A 20,045-nucleotide genomic window follows, 5' to 3' on the forward strand; every position below is an offset into this window, starting at 1 on the left:
ACCACTGTGCCACCAGGGAAGTCCCTTTTATACAATTTTAAAGGTTACTTTCCATTTACAGTTATTACAAAATATTGGCTATATTCCCCTAAATATATGGAACACTTCGCGAATTTGCATGTCATCTTTGTGCAGAGGCCACGCCAATCTCCTCTCTATCGTTTCAGTTTTCATATATGTGCTGCCAGAGTGAGCACGAGTCGTCCCTGAGTCTTGTCTTTGCCTCACACCCCAAGCTTCAAAACATGCTCCCGGGATGACCACCTCTCACTTCCTCCCCAGCTACTGTCACACTTCTGCGGGACCCTGACTGCACAGCCCTCAGCGGCTCTCCTGACCCCTCCTGTCTGCCTCTCTCCACACAGCAGAGCTTAAGTCGAACCAGCCAGCCCTCTGGGGGCTGACAGTCACATTTAGGGTTAAACCCAGGGTCCTTACCTGGCTCCACGACCCCTCAGCCAGCATCTGACCTCCTGGGCATTGTTCAGACTCTCAGGCTTGTGCCTGCCTGGGGCCCTGGCACCTGCCTCTTTCTGCCTGGCATACTTGCTCTCTGCTTAGGCTCTGCTCAGACATCAGCCCTTCAGAGAGACTGTCCCTTGCCACCCTGTTGGAAGCAGGACCATCTATCACTCTACTCCCTGTTGTTCCTTACAGCACTTGTCATCGCCCGACACTGGGGGAGGGTTGTCTGTTGCTGCTCCTCCCCACCAGAAGGTGTGCTCCAGGAGGACAGGGGCTGAGTCCCCAGGGCCTAGAGAAGCTCCTGGCACACAGCAGGGACCCACACACGTGTCACGTAAACAGTTAAGTAAGAGAACGTTTAGACGTAGGTAACCATAAGCAAAAATACAATCAAAGCAGAATAGTGAGGAAGGCTGGCAGAGGAGCTGAGCTGCCAGACGGTGTCTGCAAATGACATTCAGTCACACACCCTGGAAAAGAAGCCACTGTTAGGATATCACCAGAAAAGCCCTGCCCGACATACAAACTTGGTTTCCTGGGACTTACGGTTAACCAGTGAGTTGTAAAGGAATGGCTTCCCAAGGTGAATTGTGGCTCAGATAGACAGAGGAGCATGTATGAAAGAGTCTACTTACCCCACAGGCAGGGGCCCAGGCAGGTGTTAGGACCCGCTCCAGGGAGAAGCCCAATGACAAACACACATATAGAGCAGGAACGGTGATATGAATGTGCAAACAGATGCAAAACTGGGCTTTCTGGGTGGAGGGGCTGAACTGTGTCTCCCCCTATATTAACATGGTGAAGCCCTGACTCCTCAGCACCTCGGAATGTGACTGGCTGTATTTGGAGACAGGACCTTGAAAGAGATGATTAGGTTAAAACAAACAAAAAAAAATGTGGCCATTAGGGTGGGTCCTAATCCAATCTGACCGGTGTTCTTTTAAGAAGAGGAAATGTGTTCACTCAAAGAGACAAAGAGATGTGTGTGCAGAGAGCCATCCACTTACCAAGGAGAGGCCTCAGAAGAAACCCACCCTTCTCAGCTTGACATGGAACTTCCAGCCTCCAGAGCTGTGAGAAAATAAACTTCTGTTGTTTAAACCACCCAGTCTGTGGTACTTTGTTGTAACAGCCTGAGCAGATTAACACAAACACTCCCCGGACAGGTTCATTTGCTTGTGTGTCGACAAGAATTACTTTTGCATTGTTGTCAGTTATCAAAATAACTTCTGTCAATGAAAAACATTAATCAACAGTCAATCTAAGAAACAGATGGAAAATTTTATTTGAACCAACCTGAGGATTATAACCTGGGAGACAGTCTTTCATAAAGCTCTGAGGACTGTTCTGTCTGTTAGAGGTCAAAGCACACTTATGTAAGATATTTTGAGAAAAAGGGTTTTATGTCAAATGACATATTGACAGTTTACACAATTCAGATCTACATGTTCAAAGTGAGTAGTGGGTCATCGTGACCCCTTACAGGATTAAGAAGGAAGCTTGTCTCCTAAGAAGTTAAGAATGTGGTGGGTCATTTCGACCTTTACAAGATTAAGAAGGAATGTTATCTACTAAGGAGGTCTGGTTAATGCAAATGCACAATGCACACTACGGGGGAGGGAGGAAACCCAAACAGGCAGAGAAAATTTTTATATTTAAATTTTTCTTGTCTTGCCATAAAATATGAATTTTATTTCATCAATTTCCCCCTTTTGATCATTAATCTTTTGATAGAAAGCATTAGGTGGTCAAATATTTGGTCCCTCAATATCAGGGTGGCTGCTTACCTGCCCTGAGTCCATCATGTCCCTCAATGTTGGGTCTTAGTAAACCCAGTTCTTTCTTTCCCTTTAGGGGTTGCACTAGTAAGATATTTGGCAAGGACTAATGGTGAATTCCAATTTGTCCAATAGGACTTATGCCAATTTTACCTTGCATGTGCATTGTGCATGTTCATTAATTTATAGAGAACTATAGGTGTGAGCAATAGTTTCAAGTCGTTTAGATATCATCTTAATAGAAGTAGGTGATACACAGACCGAAAGGCAAGAAACTATCACTTTACTTTTTAAAAATATTTATTTATTTAGCCTGCCCTGGGTCTTAGTTGTGGCATGCAGACTTCTTAGTTGCAGCATGCAAATTCTCAGTTGCAGCATGCAAATTCTCAGTTGTGGCATGCATGTGGGATCTAGTTCCCTGACCAGGGATCAAACCCGGGCCCCTTGCATTGGGAGCCCTGAGTCTTAGCTACTGGACCACCAGGGAAGTCCCAAAAAACTATCACTTTCTATGTTATACAAACTGTAATCAAAATTGACAATAACAGTAACAATGTCATTAGTAAAGGTTTAAGCAAAGATCCTGCTAAACCATACCATTTTCCTAGTATCTCCCCTACATTGGGAAGAGGATTCTTCAGAGCTGAAATTTGATTCTTCATATGTATCTTAAGATGAATTATGTTAGAAGATTCATCAGGTATAAAAACCCAATATTCAGTGTGTGTCATAACACACGTTCCCCCTTGGAGAGCAGTTAGAGAATATTTAGGGCTATACGATTCTGCAGGACTGATTTTCTCATCATGAAGACTTCTGAATCAAGCAAGCTAATGGCTTGATGACTACCATTCAAAGCTTGCTGAGTAAATTTTGTTAAAGCCTCTGTGGTTAATGTTATATTCTATTCCAAGTGAAGGAACAAATATTGCCACCAGGTGGTCATACCATTGGAAAATCGATCAAACCCGGTGTGCTCACATTACAGGCAGATTGGCAGGGACTGTCTCCAAAACTACCCACAGCTGACCTTGAGCCAAAGGGAGAAATACATTTGGTTCATAAGCAAAAGTGTGAACAATTGTCAAAGTAATTGGTATACGAGCCTGGTCTTGTATACCATCTTGGGTCAGGCGTCTACTTCAGACGTTTGTTGTCTCCTCATCCTGGTCTGGTAGTGCTGGTCTTAGTTGAAGTAGGGTGTCAGAAACAGGAGTTGCAGTCAATTCAAGAGAGGAGGACTGTTAGGTCCCTTCCAACCTGGCTGTAAAGAATCCTTTATCTGATGCCTTTTCCAGTATGCATAATCTCCTTTTCGAAGTTCATGGGGCATCTGATCTTCATCCAAAGATAGATTATTGTGATAAGATTCAGAAACAAACTTAGAATGTCCTTTTAATATAATCCAGTTAAACTTTACGGTAATGTAACATAGCAACAAGGAGCCATCTGGGAAGTGATTCTTAGGTAGTAAATACAAAACAAAAGCAAAAACACCCTTAAAGACAACAACACTAGAACTTAATGTTCACTGAAATGTAATATTTTTCTCTCTAAAGTTACCCTCATTTCTACCAATGATATAGCCAAATTAAGACTACTTAATTTGCAAAATAAGTCTGGTTTCAATAAACTTGGCCTGATTATTTCCGTAAGTGTAATTGATCATACGGGTTCTTACAATATGGCTGTGCTGGAACTTTTTATAAAGAATCTCAAATTGAACTTTTAAAAGACCTCTCTGGGCTTCCCTGGTGGCGCAGTTGTTGAGAGTCCGCCTGCCGATGCAGAGGACGCGGGTTCGTGCCCCGGTCTGGGAAGATCCCACATGCCATGGAGCGGCTGGGCCTATGAGCCATGGCCGCTGAGCCTGCACGTCCGGAGCCTGTGCTCCGCAACGGGAGAGGCCACAGCAGTGAGAGGCTCGCGTACTGAAATAAATAAATAAATAAATAAAAATAAAAATAAAAGACCTCTCAAGGCCAGGAAAGCCATGCCAAGGTCTTGTTATCAGATTCTGCCTGTAATATCTACAGATTTGGGTGGATTCCTTTCTTCTAGAGGTCCCCCAAATATCTTGAGATTCTTGCACCTGTCAGGAGGTGGCCTTCCTTGTTCACCTGGAAAGGCTGCTGGGAACTTAAGAGTTTCCAGTTTCTGGAGGGATCAGGTAGAAAGAAAAGATAAATGTTTCAGTTCTAATTACAAAGGTATAATTTACCAAATTTAAGTCATAAGTCGCTTAAGGGGAAGGGTTTCCTTATATCTGGAAAACACAGATTAAAAACCAGTAATATTCCAGACAAAAACCCCAAAAATTATAACCATACTCATCAGGTTGCTCAGTCTATGTGACTAATCCTTAATCTTCTTTTAACAGCTTTATGAAGTCACCAGGTTAAAGAATTCTTTAATTTCTTACCCAGCTCAGCAGTATGACCTGAAAGTGATCAGAAACCTGTACTTGTCCAAAAGCCCTTTATATGAATCTTCTTGAAGATGGAGCATTTTTGCAAAAGCATCTGAGTAAAACAATAACTATCTATAAATGACAAAAGACTTTGAAAGGCGTGGTTAAAGACCTGATTACAATGCAATTGACAAACTTCGTTACCGTTGTGACATACAACATTTTAAGATGTTAACTAGAATTATAATTGATAACATTTTATCAGGATATACCCGATTTTTAGGAGTTCCATATAATTTCTTTTTTTAAAAATAAATTTATTTATTATTTATTTATGTTTTGGCTGTGTTGGGTCTTCATTGCTGCACGTGGGCTTTCTCTAGTTGCGGCTAGCAGGGGCTACTCTTCGTTGTGGTGTGCGGGCTTCTCATTGGGTTGGCTTGTCTTTGTATAGGAGCACAGGGTCTAGGTGTGTGGGCTTCAGTAGTTGTGGCACGTGGGCTCAGTAGCTGTGGCTCGCGGGCTCTAGAGCACAGGCTCAGTAGTTGTGGCACACGGGATTAGTTGCTCCGCGGCATGTGGGATCTTCCCGGACCAGGGCTCGAACCTGTGTCCCCTGCATTGGCAGGCAGATTCTTAACCCCTGCGCCACCAGGGACGTCCCTGTATAATTTCTAGACTATCTATTTTAATAAAATTTACCCATACAATATAACCTAAGAAGGTTTATCACTCATTTGATGATGCTTCCCTTGTAATTTAACAACCAAATAAGCCTAATTAGTTTAATATGCTTCTTTGATAAGAAGAGCAAACAATTCTCTTGAGGTGTTCTGGGGGCCTTTGGGAAACCTCAAAGTTAGTCAGAGGTCAGACAAACTTCAATTCGAATTTGATCTTTGTCAAAAATATCAAAAAGGCTTTAAAAACCCTTTATCAAATAGGATCATAGGTCTCTGTGAAACAATACTTACTGACTTAACCAAGTGACAATAAAAGATTTCAAAGGCACATACATAAAGTTACAATAGATTAATTAAAAGGTAAAGGAACCTTACAATCTGTTATCAAAAGCAGATTGATATTCTAAGAAAACTTTGTTCTCTTAACAAAGAGAAAATCATACTCCATTTTTGCACCAGCCTTTTTTTTTCTTTTTCTCGCTGCACAGCTTGCGGGGTCTTAGTTCCCCAACCGGGGATTGAACCTGCGGCCCCAGCAGTGAGAGTGCCGAGTCCTAACCACTGAACTGCCAGGGAATTCCCACCAGCCTTTTTTTTTTTTTTTTTGCGGTACGCGGGCCTCTCACTGCTGTGTTCTCTCCCGTTGCGGAGCACAGGCTCTGGACGCGCAGGCTCAGCGGCCATGGCTCACGGGCCCAGCCGCTCCGCGGCATGTGGGATCTTCCCGGACCGGGGCACGAACCCGTGTCCCCTGCATCGGCAGGCGGACTCTCAGCCACTGTGCCACCAGGGAAGCCCCCACCAGCTTATTTTTAATAACAAAATTCATTTACTCAAATTCAATCTAAATCTTAGTCCTGACCACCGTAGAATTCCCTTATTTTTTTTATTTAAAAAAATTGATTAATTAATTAATTATTTGGCTGCATCTGGTCTTAGTTGCGGCACACAGGATCTTGGTTGTGGCATGCAGGATCTTTTGTTGCGGTGCGCGGGTTCTTTGCTGCAGTGCGTGGGCTCCTCTCTAGTCGTGGTGCGGGGGCTCCAGAGCGCACGGGCTTAGTTGCCCTGCGGCATGTGGGATCTTATTTCCCCGACCAGGGATCGAACCTGCGTCCCCTGCATTGGAAGGTGGATTCTTAACCACTGGACCACCAAAGAAGTCCCTAGAATTCCCTTCTAAAGATCTTCCCCCGCCCCCGCAAACCTTCTACAACTTTCTCTATCCATATTAAGTTGTGCTTTACTTTCTATACTATTTAGAAATAGCCAGCTTTAGGACAAAATTACTTCCTTTTCCTTTACAAAAACACACGTCCATTTCTTTTACCTTCCTTCTCCTTACATACACTAGTGTTTTCCTTATTAATTTTTAATTATATATTTTAATTACAATTTTTAACCTTAGTTTTAAAACCTTAAAAAACCTTAGTGAAAACCAAGGAGAAGTTAATTATGAACTATTTATCATACCAGCATTTCCTGATTGCCAAATTTAAGAACATAGTCTAGAAACTAATTTCTTTCCTCAGTGGAATACAAGACCTGTCCAATGAACAAAACATCTTTAGTTTTTCTCTAATAAGAAGACTAAAGTAAGGGCTTCCCTGGTGGCGCAAGTGTAAAGAATCCACCTGCCAATGCAGGGGACACGGGTTTGTGCCCTGGTCTGGAAAGATCCCACATGCCACAGAGCAACTAAGCCCGTGCGTCACAACTACTGAGCCTGCGCTCTAGAGCCCACGAGGCACAACTACTGAGCCCGTGTGCCACAACTACTTAAGCCCGTGCGCCTAGAGCCTGTGCTCCGCAACAAGAGAAGCCATTGCAATGAGAAGCCCACCCACCGCAATGAAGAGTAGCCCCTGCTTGCCACAACTAGAGAAAGCCCGCGTGCAGCAATGAAGACTTAATGCAGCCAAAAATAAAATAAATAAATAAATAAATAAAAGACAAAAGTAGGTAAACTTAGACTTGTTTAGCAATGAATGTTTCAGTATCTTATTTGGAAATGATATGGATATTCAATGAATTCCCATCATTTAACTTAATTTAGCAGTTTCAAGTTACCAAAAACCTGGAGAAACTATTTTTAAGTAGACAGTCCTAAAACATACTTTTTCCTAAAGAATTCACCTAGAAACTCTTATTTACATTTCATTTACTTAAAAGTTTCATCATATCATGTTATTTTTCTTGCTGACCAATTTTGCAACAGGAATAAGATTTTTGTTTTTAAAAGAACTAAATTTTAAAAAAAAATTTATTTATTTTTGGCTGCGTTGGGTCTTTGTTTATAGAACTGCTTAATTCCCTTTAAGCCAGTTAAATAGAGCTCTTTTACTAGTTAAATTTGGCGACACCACACATCTACAACACACACATATATATAGATACAACACACAGACACAGAGACCCCATAGTTCCCATTCCAAAATTTCAGCCATGAGTCAGGTACAATAGTACAAAATCCATCAGTTACATACAACACAGGGAATATAGCCAATATTTTATAATAACTGTCAATGAAAAAGCAATCGGTCGATCTAAGAAAGAAATGGAAAATTTTATTTGAGCCAAACTTGAGGACTCTAACCTGGGAAGAGCATCTCAGAAAGCTCTGAGAACTGTTCTGCCCATTAGAAGTCAAGGCACAGTTCTATAATTTGTTGAGACAGAAAGCTGTACGCCAGATGACTTATTATTGACAGTTTACATAATCCAGATCTAAGCGTCATCCTGGTGAGTCATGTGACCCCTTACAAGATCAAGAAGGAATGTGACCATTGGAGGAGTTGTCTTGTCGACGCTAGGAGAAAGTTCCTCTTCACGGTTGAGCAGGTATTCCTGCTGATGGGGGAGGGGAAGGTCTGGTCGATGCCTAACGCAGACACACAGTGCACGGTGCGGGAAGTGAGGAGGCCAAAGGGCAGAGAAGAGTTTTTATGTTCAAATTTTTCTTGTCTTGCCATAAAATATGAATTTTGTTTCACATAACTATAAATAGAGCATAACTTTTAAAAATTGTGAATCGCTATATTGTACACCTATAACATATAATGTCTACATCAACTATACTGCAGTAAAAAAAATAATAATAAAAGGTAAAGCTACCCCCGCAAAAAATCTCATCAGTTACAAAAGGGGTTGGCTTCAAATTGGGTTTCTGGCAGATGGAACAGATCAAGGTCACCTGTTTGGATGGCTAAATCGTTTTTACTAATATACAGGGAGAAGACATTTGTATCTGTCCTTGACAAGTCAAGTTCCAAATTACCTATCCCTCCCCTCCCTTTTGTTTTTTCTTAGGTTAAGAGTTACCGTCCTGAAATTTGCATTTTTAAAAGACGGCCGGGATTAAAGTTCCCAGAGAGGACCAGGTAGAACATTGACATCTGAAAGGCATAGGAGAAAAGAAAGTTCCTCCTAGGAAGATTTTGTTCCCTTAAGGCCAGAATTACTTTTACTCTTGTCTTGACAGAAAATAGGAATTTTATTTCATCACTTCCATGGAATCAAAATCAAGTACGGGGAGGGCTCTCTCTGGAGAGGAATCAGTTTTCCAGCAAACCACGTCGTGGTCCCTGTCGTCCCCCCAGCCCACCACCGCCGCCAGTCAGGGTACAGGGCCTTGGTGTGCCGGCACCCAGGGAGGGAAACACGGACTCAATGCATCTGAGATGAAGCCTGCGGCTTGTTCCTCCCGGTACCCTGCATCCCCCTTCCCTTCCCTCCGTAGGATCTCCTGGGACTGAAGGTGGTGGGCTCTATCTAGCCCTGGAGGGGGTCCCTTCGGGCCCTTCTGGACGGTGTGAGTGGGCCGGCTGGGGTCTCTGCCTGCCCCCGCCATCCCAGGCACTGGACACCGAGGGCATGGTCAACAGTGCTGGATCTACTGGAGCGCCAGGGCCTGGGGGGACTGCCTGGGAGGGGATGGCGACCCCGCTCCGCATTGGGGGTCCTCTGGCACCACTGTCCGTGAGGCACCTGGCCTTTGAGCCACAAGTCACAGCTACTCAAAACGCCCCGGCCCGCTGCACTGAAGTCGGATCGCCTGGGATCGCTCGGGACCTGTCCCCTATCCGCCCACCCGGGACCGGACCCGCCCCGCCCCTCCCCCTCCCCTCCCCCTCCCCCTCCCCCCATCCCGGGACAGGCCCCGACCCTCCGGCGAGTATCCGCCCCCAGGCAGGTCCCTCCACACCCCCCGCAGGTCCCTCCCTCCCCCGCCCCGCCCCCGGCAGGCTCCGCCCCTCCCCCCCCGGCAGCCCTCTGCGCGCCCCGCCTGCCGTCAGTCCCCCCGGTCCCCGGTCCCCTGGCTCACGGGCATGGCGCGCGCGGCGGGGCCCGAGCGGCGGCTCCTGGCCATCTACACCGGAGGCACCATCGGCATGCGGAGCGAGCGCGGCGGTGAGTGGGTGCCGGCGCCCGGGCACCGCGGGTGGGGTGGGGGTCGTCCGCTCGCCTTTGGCCTGTCGGGGGTCGCCAGGCCCCGCGGGGCCGCGCCCCTGACCCCGCCGCTCCCGGTGGGCGGTCAGCCCGCCCGGGGGCACAGCCTCTCCCCCGCGCTGTCGTCGGCTCCTCCCGGGGCCGAGCCTCGACCACCGTGGCGTCTGTCTGAGCGCCCTACCCCGCACAGACAAGCCGGTGGGCAGGTGTTCAGAGTCTGCCGACGCCCCTCACTGGGGACCACCGAGCGGCTGCAAGGCGACCCCAGCCGTTCCCCGCTGTTCCCGGCCCGGGCTCGGCCGGGCAGCGGGCACCAGACACCTTTGGGAAGTGTTCACGTGCACGAGCAGTCCGGGCAGGTTGGGCGTTTCGTTTCTCTGCCCCTGTGACGTTGGCCTGAGTGGGTCCTCGAGGCAGTGACTGCTGGGCCGGGCGCTGAGCTCTGCGGGCCACTGGGGCAGGGGTGCCCCCAGGCCGGGCAGAGCACCTTTGGGCAGGGACCGGGTTTGGGGAGCCTGGGGCCCCGCAGGGGTGGGAAGAGGACTGTACACACCTCCAGAATGTTCCAGCGCTCCCGGGAGAGCGGACACTGTCTGTGCTCTCCACACAGGCCCCCCGGGCTCCCTCCCTGGCCCCAGGTGCCTGTCCGGGCTGTCCTCACACCTGGCCCTGGAGTGTCCCCCTACTCGGATCGTCTGCCAGCTCCATGGCGGGGGACGTGCCAGAGCTGCCCCGTGCTAACAGGACGGTCGCCTTTGCCCTTGGTCCTGGGGCCACTTCCCCAGCGCCCCCTCCTGGCCACCGTTTCCACTGAAGCAGCTATGCAGATGCCACTAGCACTTTCTCGCTCCAGCAACTGCTTCTGGGTCCTCTGGGCCTGTTCGTGCCATCCCCCGACACTGGCTGCCAATTCGCAGACATCTCTTGAGGCCCACTCCGTGCTGGGCCCCAGGACTCAGACCCCCAAAGAGCCCTGTCCTGGAGGCGCTCAGGGATGGAGAGCATGGTTTCCACACCCCCTCACACCCTCCCCCCCCAGTTACTCCCCCTGGGCTGCTGGGGAGTCTGCCCTGTGCTGCCCCAGGGCTGGGGCAGACAGCGGGGAGTGGCTGGCCCTGTCTGCATCCCTGGACTGTCTGGGGCCCTGGCCCACCCCTGTCGCTGCCCCTCCAGGCTTGGCACCTGGCCAACTGTGATTGCTGAGATTCCATTGAGCTCGACTCATTGTTCTCCAGGGTCCAGGCTGCAGGGACAAGGTGGACTCTGACCTGGATCCCACCTGCACTGCGTCGTGTCCCCTCACAGCCCCCCACCTCCCCGGGGCCCCTTAGGCTCACTCTCCCAGGCGCTGCCTTTTCCAGAGAGGATGTAAACTCCCACGTCTGGAAGGTGACCTGGAGACTGACTCTAGAAAGACGGGGTGTGGTGGGAGCGCCTTTCAGACAGGCAGGAGTCATCCACGAGACCTCAGGACAGCACCCCAGGCTGGGGACGGAGCCAGATGGATGGAGGAGCCAGGCCTGGGCCCGTTGGGCCGCCGTGCTCTGCCGGCCTCTGCCCTCTCTGAGCCCAGCTGGGGGCTGGGGGGACGCAGACACTCCAGGCCCTTCCTGCCCGGGGAATTCTGATCCGGAGGGCGGAGGGCATCAATGATTAACTCGCCTGGCACTGCTGATATGGGCTCCGGCCCACGAGGGGGTGGTGAGGGGCAGCCACAGCAAAGCTGTTTGGATTGTCGCTGTTGGGAGCCCTTCTGCGCCTGCTGGTAAACAGTGGCCTGCAGGGCACTCGGCGCCCCACACGTGAGCTCTGCCAAAGGTCAGGATGGTGACAGGAGGGCAGAGGCCGTGGCAGCTAGGGACGCCCGTCACCCATCCCCTCTCTGAGTTTGGGGAAGATGTCACTGGTCAAGGGACATCGTGAATCCCAAATCAGCCGATCACCCCAAGCCCAAGGCCGAGCAGCATCACGGCTCAGGAGCCCTGACGCCCTGAGCGTCCCTCGTGGGCCTGGCTCCTGGCGGGCGTAGCAGGGTGAGTAGAGCCTCGGAGCCTGGCAGCTGAAGGTGCCAGGACATCCCAGGAGGCCACCGGAGGGCCTGGCAGCCAAGCCGCATCCGGAGGGGTGATGTCCATGGCTTCTTGCGCCCTTGGCCTAGACCCCCTTCCTGAGTGAGTTGCCACACGTTCACAAGTTCACTGTTTTATAGCCTGAGCTGTGCTGGGATGGCCCTTACAGATGAGTGGGTCTCGTGGAGCCGCTGCCAGTGACAGCTCCCTGCCTGCACGGCCTGGGGACAAGGCCCGGGCAGGACGGCTTCTGCTTCTATAGGGCCTGAAGCTTGGGGGCCCGTGCTAAGAAAGAGACTACAATTTACAAAATCAGAATTAGATGAGAAAGCAGGTGTTTATTTGTTTGTTTCGTTGTTGTTAGTTTTTTCGGCTGCACCGCGCAGCACGTGGGATCTTAGTTCCCTGACCAGGGCTCGAACCCATGCCCCCTGCGGTGGTCGTCTTAACCACTGGATTGCCAGGGAAGTCCCCTTGTTTTTGTTTTTTTTTGGGGGGGAACAGGTGTTTATTTAGAATGACGAAGGAAATCACAACAAGCTGCTAGCTCTGAAAAGCCAAGAACATTCCAAATCCCAGAAAAGTATGTTTTGTCCGCTGACTCCCTGAGCCTCCCTCAGGGCTGTTCCCCACGCCTTTGGCTGATTGGTGTAAAGACGTGTCGGCAGAATTCTGCACAGAGCGGACAGAACAGGAGAGTTTAGCCTTCTCTTCGGCTGGTTTTGCCTGTCCACCCACACGCTCCCCAGGCGGGGACACCAGGGTCTGGGCCCCGTGGGGCTCGCTGGCCCTGCACCTTCCTGCCGCCCCGAGGCGTGGAGTGTCCCCGGAAGCCAGTGTCCCACCGTCCACTAGCAATAGCCTCACTCTGGGTGGAGGTGACCGTGCACATCACCTGCCCCGTCAGTGGATCCCAGGTTTACATGGACACCCCAGTGCCACCCACTGGGAGGGCAGCTAGCGTGAAGAGTGGCGTGCGGGCTTCCTGCGGCTGCCCTGACCCGTGACCACAAACGGGGGCCTAGAGCAGCAGAAGCATCTCTCGGGAGATGCTCCATCACTGCAGGCCGGTGTGTTCGTGTCTCTGCTCTGTCCTTACACAGCCTTCTCTGGGTGTCAACTCTCTTCTGTCTCTGTCTTACAAGGATGTGAGTGGTGGTACTCAGCACCCACCCGCATAAGCCAGCATCATCTCATCATCTCAGGACCCTAACTCAATCACGGCCTCAAAACCTTTGCATTTCAGGTCCTGGGGGTCAGGAGGGGACACCTTTTGGGGCCTGACGCAGAAGGGTGGGTGGCTCTGAGACTCCCTCAATGCCCAGGGTTTGGAGTTCAGGCCTCCTTGCTGTCAGGGCTGGCGAGTCCAGACCTTTGTGGAGGCAGGTGTGTGTCCTGGCCACACTTCAGGCATCTCGGGAGGGTGGCCGGGCTGGCAGTCACACACGGATGTCCCCTCTGTCTACTGAGCCCCGTCACTCCTGCAGCAAAGCATATGGAGCCCCTAAAGGGCGCTTCCTGGGTTGGGGGGCTGTTCAAGGTGGTCCCCCTTGGGTCTCCTTCTCTGGCTGGGGAGATGGCACCACGAAGATCCTTGGGCCAACGCAACTGTGTTTACTGGGGGTTGGCAAGAGCTGGGCCTGGGATTTACTTGGGACAGTTTATTACGCGGCAGCAGGAGACTGATACACCGGGCAAAGGGTGAAGGCTGGGAGCAATGTTGTCGCCCAGGGTGACCACTGACCCTGGTCCTGAAGGTCTTACATGTTTCAGCCAAGGGTGCTTCTCGAGGGGGAACCCTGCTGTTCTCGCCTCTGTGTCCAGGTGTTCGACATAGCCAGGAGTGTGGGAGACGCCCAACAGAACCTCAGTGAGGGGTGCATATGCCCAGAGAAGTTTAGCCGACTTGACCAAGGTCACAGAGCTTGCAGGGAGCAGGGTGGGGCAAAAAGCCAGGGCCCCAGTGCAAAGATTCTTCTGGGAGCCTTTGCTGAGGAGTTGTTTGTTTCCAGGAAACACTTGTGACTTCTCAGGGTTTTCTTAGAACACACACCGTTTCTGCCCAGTGCCTCCTTAGATGCATGTTTCTGGACATGGAGGCTGCAGGCAGAGGGCCTGGGCTGGACCCTGAAGGTGTCACACACAGTCCAGGTAGGGAGAAACGGTAACAGGGAGCGTGTGGGAATGGCACCAGCATCTGGACATCAAGGAGGGCTTCCTGGAAGTGGTATCCTGAGCTGGGATGAAGCACCTGCTGGGTGAGAAGCGGAAAGGAGTAGAGGACTTCCAGGCAGAGCCAACAGCGTGTCCACGGGCAGAGCGGTGTGGACGTTCTGGGAAGTGGGGGAAGAAGAGTGGGCACATGTGTCCGAGTTGTCAGAGGGCCAGGGCCCCCTGAGCCTCGGTGGCGGAGCCCTGGGGCTGTCTGGGTGAGAGTAGCAGTCCCGACACCGGGCAGCTGCCCATCCTTGCCAGGGCCCGGGGCAGCTGCAGGCCCGTCTGCCCAGCCTCTGACTTCCCTGAGGGCCAGAGCTCACCCAGCCAGCTCCCAGCCCCCCACCCCTGCTGCCCAGCCCCCAGTGAGGAGGGAGGGGCCGGTGGTGGAGGGTGTGTGTGGAGGGGGCGGTACTGGTGGTGGCTACCAGCCTCTGACCCTGCCTCCCTGCCCGACCCCGCCTGCAGTGCTCGTCCCTGGCAAGGGCCTGGCCGCCGTTCTGAGGACACTGCCCATGTTCCACGATGAGGGGCATGCCCAGGCCTGTGGCCTCCCCGAGGACACCTTAGTGCTGCCGTGAGTGTCGGCTCCTCGGGGGTCCCGGGCAGGGACGATGGCCAGCTGTCATGGGGTGGGGGGCATCCTGAGACTGGCGCCTGCCAGGCTGTGGCTTCTCAGTGTGTCCATGGCGAGCTGCTAGAGGATGCTGTCCCCACGGGCTCCCACTTCGATGGCTCTAGAACTGACTACAGCCCCCTTTCAAGTGAGCCCCGTGGGGACTGAAGCCCATAGGAGAGGCAAGGGCTGGCCCCAGGTGCCCCGCCTTGTGAAGGTCCCTCTGTTTCCCAGCTTGTGGCCCAGGCTGTCCGCTGCTTTTCGCTGCTGGCCGGCTGAGCGGGGAGTTGCCCTCCCGGTCGCTGACCTCCCTCCTGCCAGCAGCCCTCCTCCCAGGGTCGTCCTGGCTCACCGAGGGGAGGGGACACTGCTCTGGAGCAACCTGGCCTGGCCTGTCCTTGGCCCCTCCCGGGACCACGGTCCTTGCTCCTGGGGCCTCGAGTGGAAGGGAGCTGGTGGGGATGCAGAGCCCACGGCCACGGCCCTGGGTGCGGGGGCCTGGCTGGGCAGAAGGGAACGGGGCCGCCGAGCGAGCAGGCAGGCGGGCGCAGAGTGCGAGCCTGCTGTCCACCTCCTGCAGGCCTGCCAGCCCCACCTGCCCCGACCAGAGGGTCATGTACACGGTGCTGGAGTGCCAGCCTCTCTTCGACTCCAGTGACATGACCATCACTGAGTGGGTTCAGATCGCCCAGACCATTGAGGTGAGGTGACGGGGGAGTGTGGGCGGGGCTGGGGCCAGGAGCCAAGTGGGTCGCACCTCAGCTGCAAGGCTCCCAAGGCCCTTTTACCTGCACCCGTGAGGGTGGGCATCGAGGGACCCCATTTCTCACCTTCCTCCCTTAAGAAAGCCCGCTCCCCACAGAAAGGCTTGTCGCACAGCCTGCCCCTTCCTGGCCGCAGGGCGCTGGCCCCAGTTCCACACTTGTCTCGTTCTGCTGGGGCAGGACGGCTTCCGGGGCCTCACCCCTCTCACGGTGAGCGCCTGGGACCGCGTGCGGCCCTGGGCCCGGCCCTTGTGTCTCTGAATGTCCGTAGCCGTGCTCTGGGGCAGTGTCCCTGCTCTGTGGCCAGCAGCATCCTACAGTTGGGGCCCGACCACTTCTCTGAACGCCTAGGGCCGCTGTCCTGGCCGCAGAGGCCAGCCATGCGCAGATTCACTGTGTGGCCAGCAGAGGGCGCCCCAGCCCGCCACGTAGCTCGGCTCCCCTGCAGCTACAGGCCCAGCCTGGCTTGGTCTTTCAGTGGGCCGCGAGAGATGGTCCCCTGAGGTCCCCTTGCCTCCCGGGACTGTGCCCCTCGCAACTACAACCCAGGTCAGCTGCCCACTGAGGCCCAGACTTGGCTGCCCGCTAGGAGGTGGTGGCCGGGGCTGCATCCCTGCAGAGGTGGCCTGTGTGCCTGGAGGCACCTTCCCCATGTCCGCCTGTGGGCATCCTTTCCACCTCTCACATCACAGCCAGCTCCCAGCACTGGCTGTGCCTTGTGTCCGCACCTGGCCCTCCCACTGGACCGAGAGGCTGGCGGGCTTGCTCACCCCTCAGACCCTGCTGCCCCAGGGGCAGTGGTCACTGAGCAAGGGGCCCTCCAGGAGCACCGAGCTGACCAGTGTGCTCGGGAGCCCAGACCGGGCATTGCACGGGGCAGACCTTCCCATCCTCAGATAAGAGTGTTCAGAGACCCCGACCTGAGTTCTCCCATGGGTTAGGGGTGTCACGGGGAGGCCCGAGGGGACGGGAGGAGGCTGTCCTGGGCGCGAGGAGAGCACAGGCGCCGGGACTCCAGGCAGAAGCTCCATTTCCAGCGCGCTTCCCCGGCCAGCGGTGACCCGGGTCCCACTGGCACCTCCCCGGGTCCCTCCAGCTGTATGTGGGGCCCTTACCTTCCTTTTCCTGGTGGCCCCGAAGGCCAGGCCTGCCTGAGCTTGCCGCCCCTCCTGCAGAGACACTACGGGCAGTACCATGGCTTTGTGGTCATCCATGGCACCGACACCATGGCCTTCGCCGCCTCCGTGCTCTCCTTCATGCTGGAAAACCTGCAGAAAACTGTCATCCTCACTGGTGCCCAGGTAACAACCCGGGCTGCCCAGTGGGCACAAGGTCCGGGCCTTCCTGAGGCCACAGGGCAGTTCAGCGCTGCTGGGGGCCCAGGTGGGTCCCCGGGCTCCTTGCTCGGTCCGGCAGCTCCCCGAGCTGGTTCCTGCTCTGCCTGAGCCGGCCAGCGCTGGTCAGTGCCCTGGTCCTGCCTGGTGCCAGCCCTGCCACCCTGGGGGTGGGTCCACAGCCTGCTGCCAGCCTTGTCCAGCTGCCCTCCTTTTGTCGCTGTCATCCTCTTCCCACTGTGGTTCCCACCGATGCCATCCCTGGGCACCTGGGCGCATGCTACCCCCTCCTCTCTCACCCTGACCCAGCACAACCCCCAAAGCCAACAGGTGGAATATTCTAGAAAACTGCTGGATTTGAAGGGGGGTGGTGGGGGAAGCCTGGACCCCCGTCAGGGCCTGCGTCAGAGGCTGCCTGCGGTGGCGCCACGGGGCCAGCCCTCCCCAAGGCCCTGGAGAGCCTTCCCCGGGGTCAGAGGTCGGGAAATCCCGTTGCCAGGTGCTGACCCGGCTGCCTGCCCTGCTCTGTCCATGGTCCCTGCGGGTGTCACAGTGGGGCGGCCCCACTCAGGGGAGGCCCAGGGACGCACCGCACACACCCCATTGCTGCCGAGCACGTCCCACTCGGAGCTTGAGTGGAGGGATGGGGTGCAGGCTGACCCTGGCCCTTCCCAGACCCTCCTGAGCCCCTGGGTGTAGGTCGCCATCAGGCCTCTCCCAAGGGACGAAGGGGAGGGTTTTGAGCACTGCCGGCCCCGGGGAAGGATCACGCTCGTGCTCTTCTAACCCCCGTGCTGGCCCTGATGAAGCGTCCCTGTTATAACGCAGGGGAGACTGAGGCTCAAGGCGCGGGGCTGCTGGCCCACTGCCACACCCCTTCTGAGGACCCAGGACTGTGGCCCCAGGCCAGGGCTCATCCTCTGGAGGCCCTGGGCCCACCCCTGCCCAGCCGGCCCGTCTGCATACCCCTTTGTTGCCTTCCTGGGCAGGAGTGGTGGGGATCTGGGTACGGGTCAGCGTCAGCCCCGGGGGCACTGGCCCTCACGTAGACACGGGAGCAGGCCTGGGACCTGGTGCTCGGAGGTCCCGCGTGAGGCTTCTGGCCGTCGCGTCCACCCACGGTCAGCCCTTGGCCACCCGGTCCAGAACTGGCTGGGGCAGTGACGGAGCAGGGCCTCTGTGCCCCGGGGCCAGGGAGATGGGCTGGGCAGTGGCAGGTCCCTGGGCAGGAGCCCATCCGGCCGGCCTCCGGCAGCGGGCACTGGGGCCTGCGGGGAGCAGAGGGCGCTGGGGTGCGGGCCAGACTGGCATGCCCAGCAGGTGCAGCTCCCCGAGCAGCGGTCCCCACCGACCCGAGCCTGCCTGCCCCCTCTCCTGGACCCCTGCCCGGGCTCCGCACTGGCTCCCTCCTACACTGCCTGAGCCTCAGCCCCTCTCCTCTCCGTGGCCTCTCCTCCAGGTGCCCATCCACGCCCTGTGGAACGACGGCCGTGAGAACCTGCTGGGTGCCCTGCTGCTGGCTGGCCAGTACGTGATCCCCGAGGTACCTCCTCCTGCCTCCTTCCTGCGGCTCCTGGGAACCCAGGCCCGGGGCTCGGGGTGTGGTGCTCAGGGGGACACACAGGGGCGCGTCTGGAAGGGTTTAAAGATCTGTCTTTCCCCTTGAACGTGAAGTACACCGTAGAGAAAATGGGAAAATAGAGAAGGCGGCAGGAGACAGTCACTGCCTCTCACCCCCCGAGACGTCTGCTGCTGGCAGTGTGGTGGATCTCTCCGGGTCACGTGCATATATATGTGGTTTACGTATATTTGTCTCATGCCTATGATATGGTGTATATTTGTTTACACCACGTGCATATGTACGTGTGCACGTTCCCATTAGTAGGTTGTACTGGTTTTGGAGCGGGCTCTTTTTCCTCTTCATCTCTCCTGGTCACGTGGTGACACAGGGAGGCATTTACAAGATCCCCCCTCACATCTCAGGGGACGGGGAGAGGAGCCCTGCGAGGGGGTCGCCCGCCCTGGGGAGGGGCTTCATGGAACGCCGTCAGGGCCTGTCTCACTGCCGAGGTGCCCAGCCCGCCCCACGGGAACAGCTCCTGAGCAGGGTGGGGGCTCCCCGGCGCTGAGCTGCTCCCCGCCCCCCGCAGGTCTGCCTGTTCTTCCAGAACCAGCTGTTTCGGGGCAACCGAGTGACCAAGGTGGACACGCGCAGGTTTGCGGCCTTCTGCTCCCCCAACCTGCCCCCTCTGGCCACCGTGGGCGCTGATGTCACAAGTAAGTGAGCAGGGGTCACGTCGTGCAGGGAGCTGCCGTGGGGACTGTGCGGGGCCTCCTGGGTGGGAGCGCACGGCTCGGGGTTCTGCCCTGGGCTGCGGAGAAGCCGGGGACTGGGGGGCGCTGCTCAGAGTGGGGAGGCCCCAGCAGGTAACCCCGGCTCGGAGCCGGGGGGCCATCCTGGGAGGGGCCACGTGGCCCCAGGCCCAGGAGTCCCTCAGTGACGGTCAGTGGCTCTGCCACTCGCCTCGGCCTCCCGGGGACGTGGTTCTCGTAGTGCGACCTCATCCTGGGGACTTTCAGGGATGTTTCAGGCTGCCCAGCCCCTGTCGTGGGGTTGCCCGACGCCTCCCGTGGGTGGTGGACCCTGAGCCCTCCCCCCGGGGGACCCCCGACGCCGGCCCTGGTGAGGAGCCGTCTCCAGCCCAGTCCTCGGCGAGCGCCGTGGGGTTGGTGCTCAGGCCTCACCCGACTCAGCCACCCTCATGGCCGTGGAGACGCTCTCCACCCAGGATGTCCGCTCTCCTGTGTGTCTCCGGGGCCCCCCGCCCCCGCTCCGGGTCCGCCGTGGGCATGGCCAGCCCCTCCGCGAGGCGACGTGACGGCTTCACTCCGGTGGCCTTGCTGTCCGCCCGGTCCCTGCCGTCTACATGTTGCCCCCTCGCCCCCCGCACCGTGTCTCCTCCTGTGCCTTCGAGACGTGGGCATCCAGGCGTGGTGGTGGGCAGGACCTCTGCCAGGCAGTTGTGGGGCTACAGCAGGAGGAGGGAAGGACCATGCAGGGAGGCATTGCGGCCCCAAGCCCTGACTTCATTCTGGGGGTCTTACCCTGCATTTCCCTCCCCCTGCCCACCCACCCTGCTTGCCGGAGCGGCCTGGGGGTTGGTAAGGCCCAGAACGGTCGGTGCATCTAAGGTGTGTATAGCACGCCTGGGTTCTCGGGGCCAGAGTCAGGAAGGCTTCCTGGAGGAGGTGGCCCATGT

At 55.2% G+C, this 20,045-nt stretch overlaps 1 protein-coding gene and 1 non-coding gene across 2 annotated transcripts in view; one reads left to right on the top strand and one right to left on the bottom strand.

Annotated features, from left to right (window-relative positions):
• Positions 1-90: 90 nt before the first annotated feature.
• LOC115802959 (U6 spliceosomal RNA) lies at positions 91-197 on the bottom strand. Its single transcript, XR_004023547.1, has one exon. It is a non-coding gene; the product is annotated as a U6 spliceosomal RNA (small nuclear RNA).
• A 9,429-nt stretch (positions 198-9,626) lies between these two features.
• ASPG (asparaginase) overlaps positions 9,627-20,045 on the top strand; it is a 29,317-nt gene continuing 18,898 nt past the window's right edge. The window contains exons 1-6 of the mRNA XM_089908267.1: positions 9,627-9,749; positions 14,540-14,648; positions 15,277-15,388; positions 16,627-16,752; positions 18,245-18,328; positions 18,936-19,062. Coding sequence (XP_089764393.1) covers positions 9,668-9,749; positions 14,540-14,648; positions 15,277-15,388; positions 16,627-16,752; positions 18,245-18,328; positions 18,936-19,062 — 640 coding nt within the window. The 5' untranslated portion in view covers positions 9,627-9,667. The remainder of the gene's footprint in view (positions 9,750-14,539; positions 14,649-15,276; positions 15,389-16,626; positions 16,753-18,244; positions 18,329-18,935; positions 19,063-20,045) is intronic.

This window comes from Delphinapterus leucas, chromosome 2 (assembly GCF_059928025.1).
Source record: "Delphinapterus leucas isolate spDelLeu-1000000601 "Yukka" chromosome 2, BTC_Dleu_Yukka2, whole genome shotgun sequence".
NCBI classification, from domain to species: Eukaryota; Metazoa; Chordata; class Mammalia; order Artiodactyla; family Monodontidae; genus Delphinapterus; species Delphinapterus leucas.